Below are 4,627 nucleotides of genomic sequence, written 5' to 3' on the forward strand. Positions count from 1 at the left end.
ATATTGTAATAACTAAATATGGTGTCAAATGGGTATTAGACTTATTGGGGTGATCACTTTGTAAATTATATGAGTGTCTAATCACTGTGTTGCACCTGGAACTAATATAAAGGGCACCAAAAAAATGTATATATATTTAAGAAAGGAAAAAACTGTATTAAAAATACGCTGATGGTAACCACTTTGAGCACCTCCTGTAATTGCAGAAGTCAAATGTGACTTGCATTCATCTTTTGTGATTGGTATATGTTGAGTATTACAATTTTAATACAGTTTTTTTCCTTTCTTAAAATGTATATATATTTTTGGCATCCTCTGTGTAATATTAAATGTCAACTTTAATTTATGATTTTTTTTTAAAAATTAGAAAATACCAGTGGAGGTAAATGTACTTAACTTGGGAGAGGATGGAGTGGGCAATAGCTTCATTCTGAGCATGGGAGCCCACCATTTACCAATATAGATGAATGCAAAGTTGGAGGTGTGGATGTCCAATTGTCCCTTTCCTCCAGAGAGGCAATTACTAAGAATTTGCTGTAAATCCTACCCTTTCACTTTGCAGAGGGATCCGGGGCCCAGAGTAGTCAAACAAGTTACTTGAGGCCACATAGCTCGTCAGTGCAACTTTGGCCCTTCAGTCTGGGTCTCCAGACTCCGAGTCCAGTGTTCAGGAAACGGTGGCTCCCTCTCTCGCTTCACAGTGTGCCGGACCCGACCAACTTTTGTCATTTATGATGTCCCATAGAGGCTATTTCTCTGTCTTTATTTTTCCCCCTCTTCTCCTAAAGTATTGTCTTTAGACTCCAAGTCACCTGTCATCTGTGCCCACTGGCTCTGCTGGCCTTTGGGTAATGCACACAGAGGCTGAGCAATATTGCAGCTCCCCCAACTCCATCTTCAGGCAGAGGTGGGTGGGCTATTAACTTGCATGTATCTATTGGTTTTTCAGCTCTACTTTTTTACATTTTTTCATGGTTACTCTNATGTGAACATGACATTTGAGATACTCTGTTCAGAATGTATAACCTGGGTCTCATCATGAGGAAATATCAGATTAACTAAAATTGAGGCACATTCTATTAAACACCTGGCCTATGATCTTCAGAAATTTCAAAGTCGTAAAAGTCAAGGAAACTGAGCAACTGTTCCATATTGAAAGGGATTAGAGAGGTATGATAATAGGATATTAAGAAGGCAGTAGATGGCCTCAAGAGGGCATTTCTGGGACAATTGTAGACAGTTGGAATGGGGTATCTGGGCGAAGAGTATACAGACATTCTTTGTGGTATTCTGGCAGCTTTTCTAGAGATTTGAACTGTTTCAAAAAAAAATTTGTTTTGAAAACATTTACCCTGGCTACAGTGTGGAGGATGGGTGGGAGAGGCAACAGTAGAAGCAAGAAGAGGTGTCACGAGGCTATACGGTGGTGGGGATGTGTGCATGAAACCCAGGGGAGTAACATGAAAGGACTTGATAGTAGTTGATGCTTAGGGATGAAGGTGACAGAAGTTTAAGGATGATACCCAATATCTGACCTGTGTCTCTGGATGGATGATGGTGCCATTCTCTGGAGTGGGGACGCTGGAAAGGAACTGGTTGAAGTAGTAGGAAGCTTTGGAGTAGATTGTAGGTTTAGTTTAGAACAGTGTTTCTCAAATTTGGGTGGGTATCAGATTCACCTGGAGAGCTAATAAGAAACCCAGAGACAGACTCATTGAGTCAGAGTAGGGTGTGGGCCTTCGCATTGTTATCAAGATTTCCCAGGCGATTCTGATACCTATGAAAATTTGAAAGGCACTTGTTTAGAACATTTGGATTTTTATGTGCTGGTAGACTATCAGAGTAGAGCTCCTTAATAGGTGGCTGGATATATGCAGTGGGAGCATGGAGGAGAAACCCAAATGCAGATGTGTATTTAGGAGTCATTGACATAAAGACAGGAATCAAAACAGTGGGTGTCCATATACAAGAATAAATTCAAAATGGATTAAAGACTTAAATGTAAGACCCGAAACCATAAAATTCCTAGGAGAAAACTCAGGCAGTAAACTCTTTAACATCGCTCTTAGTAATATCTTTTTGGATGTGTCTCCTCAGGCAAGGGAAACAGAAGAAAAAATAAACAAATGGGACTGTATTGAACTAAAGAATTTTTGTACAGTGAAGGAAACCATCAACAAAATGAAAAAACAACCCATTGAATGGGAGAAGATATTCACTGATGATACATCAGATAAGGGGATAATATTCAAAATATATAAGAACACCAAAAAGATAAGCAACTCAATTAAAAAAATGGGCAGAGGACTTAAATAGATATTTCTCCAAANCTGTAGAGAGCACAGCATCACTGGCCCTCATGTGGGATCTGAACCGGGGCCCTGCTGCTCAGAGCTGGCATCCCAAGCCAACTCTTAACCAACGCACCACTCGGCCAGCCCTAGGAAGACTTTTTATATTAGGGATGCTAACCCTTTGTCTGCCATATGATACAATTAGCTCCTCCTCCCCCATCTGCTTTTTTTGGTTACTGTTTATGATATCCTTTGGCTTCCAAAAGTGGTTAATATTCATGTAGTCAAAAATATCTATGTTTTCCTTCTATGTCTTCTTGGGTTTTCCGGTTTGTTTTAAAAGATCTCTTCACTCCAAAGTTATAAAATGCTTTTTTTCAACTTCCTGTACTATTCATCAGGGGTTTTGTTCTATATTTAAATATTTAATAGACCTGAAATTTATTTATTTTCCCCAAGATTTTATTTTGAAAAATTTCAAGCACACAGGGTACTTGATAGAATTTTTACAGAGAACAGTCATGTACCCACCAAGTAAATTCTAGAATTAATATCTTGCTATGTTTGGTTTACCATATGATTATCCATCTCTCTCTCCATTTATCCCTCTGTCTTATTTTGTTGATGCATTTCCAGATAAGTTGTAGACATCAGTACATATCACCCCTAAACACTTGCATACAACTGGGTATCCCAAACTCCTATCATGACACAGAACATTCACACTGAGACGTTATCTTTTGTCCTTCCCCAGTCAATTCCCAACCCCACACCACTCCCAGAGGCAACCACTATTCTGATTTTTTTTCAACCATAGGTTTGTTTTACCTGTTCTACAACTTCACTTAAGTGGAATCATACACATATGTTGTGTCTGGCTACTTTCACTTAGCATTCTCTTTGTGAGATTCGTTCATATTGTTGTATGAAGCAATAGTTTGCTCCTATTTATTGTAGTATTCATTGCCTATTTATCCATCTCTTGTCCATAGGCTCAAGGGCTATTCTCAAATTTGCTTTTGAATATGTATTAGGTATATACTCTTACTCTGTTCTCATCCAGGTGAATAGATCATCATGCTAACACCACTTCTTAAATACATTGTCCATTTTTTATTGAATCACGTGTCATCCTTGTCATATATTAAGTTCCTTATATGAACTATGTTTTGATTCTCAATTCTGCTCCATCGATCTATTTATTGATTCTTGTGCCAAACCATATTGTTCTGATTCTTAACTTTAGTGAAAGTGATATTGTCTGTATTATTCTGATTATAATAATTTTAGCAAAAGNAGCTTGGTTTGGGAAAAGATTGAAAAGTTGCCAGTCACTGTGGCTTTAGCACAGGTGAGAGGGCAACACCCATATAAGGTGAGGCATTAGCGAATCCCATGGGGTCTCTTGGGCCATGCTAAGGAGTTTGGAGGGTTTTTCTTTTTTTAATGCAATGGGAGGCTATTAGAGAGCTTTACGCTAGGGAGTGACATGCTCTGATTTATGTCTTACAAAGATGGCTCTAGCTGCCGTGTAGAGAATGGATTGTCGGGGAGGGGGCAGGTGCAGAGAGGCTGTAATAGGTGATGGATGACGATGACTTGGTTCGAATGGCGGCAGTGGAGAAGGAGAGGAGTGGATGAGTTTGAGATGTAATTTGGAGATGAAATTGACAGGACTTGGCAAGGAGAAGAGAGCACAGTGTTCAAGGAGAGGGAGGAGGATGGAAGTGGGGGAGGCAGGAGGCCGTGAGCCGCTTGGCTCAGCGCTGACAGAGGCCGACGAGCAGCAAGGCCGGGGCGCCTCGGCTTTTGTTTAACCCCTGAATCCCATCTTGATCCCGATGCCCCTTGTGTCTTATTACAGCAAAATGATGGACAGTTCACGGTGATCCAGCTGGTGGGGATGCTCAGGGGCATTGCCGCCGGCATGAAGTACCTGGCTGAGATGAACTATGTGCACCGGGACCTGGCTGCTAGGAACATTCTGGTCAACAGTAACCTGGTCTGCAAGGTGTCTGACTTTGGCCTTTCCCGCTATCTCCAGGATGACACCTCAGACCCCACCTACACTAGCTCCTTGGTGAGTCCTTCCTGGTATTCTCAGGTAAAAGCATGGCATGAGTAAAAGGTAGCTGCACATGTCTGGGGACCTATGGCAGGCAGGACCATACTGGGAGTGACTGGGACCTGGACTCATCTCTCCACTGAGGGAGCCAGGTTCTGGGAGAAAGATCCATCTGGGAGAACTGGGCACAGGCTGCCAGTGTCTACTCTGAAGCCGTGGTGTTTCTTGGCCAATGGGAAGAGGACATTTGGAACAGATGATCTGGGGG

The 4,627-nt window shown here is 41.5% G+C and overlaps 1 protein-coding gene across 1 annotated transcript in view; it reads left to right on the forward strand.

Annotated features, from left to right (window-relative positions):
* The window catches only part of EPHB1 (EPH receptor B1), a 323,417-nt gene that overhangs the window by 265,766 nt on the left and 53,024 nt on the right, over positions 1-4,627 (forward strand). Inside the window, exon 10 of the mRNA XM_019654615.1 lies at positions 4,159-4,374. Within this exon, the coding sequence (XP_019510160.1) occupies positions 4,159-4,374 (216 nt within the window). The remainder of the gene's footprint in view (positions 1-4,158; positions 4,375-4,627) is intronic.

This window comes from Hipposideros armiger, unplaced genomic scaffold (genome assembly GCF_001890085.2).
Source record: "Hipposideros armiger isolate ML-2016 unplaced genomic scaffold, ASM189008v1 scaffold_226, whole genome shotgun sequence".
NCBI lineage: Eukaryota > Metazoa > Chordata > Mammalia > Chiroptera > Hipposideridae > Hipposideros > Hipposideros armiger.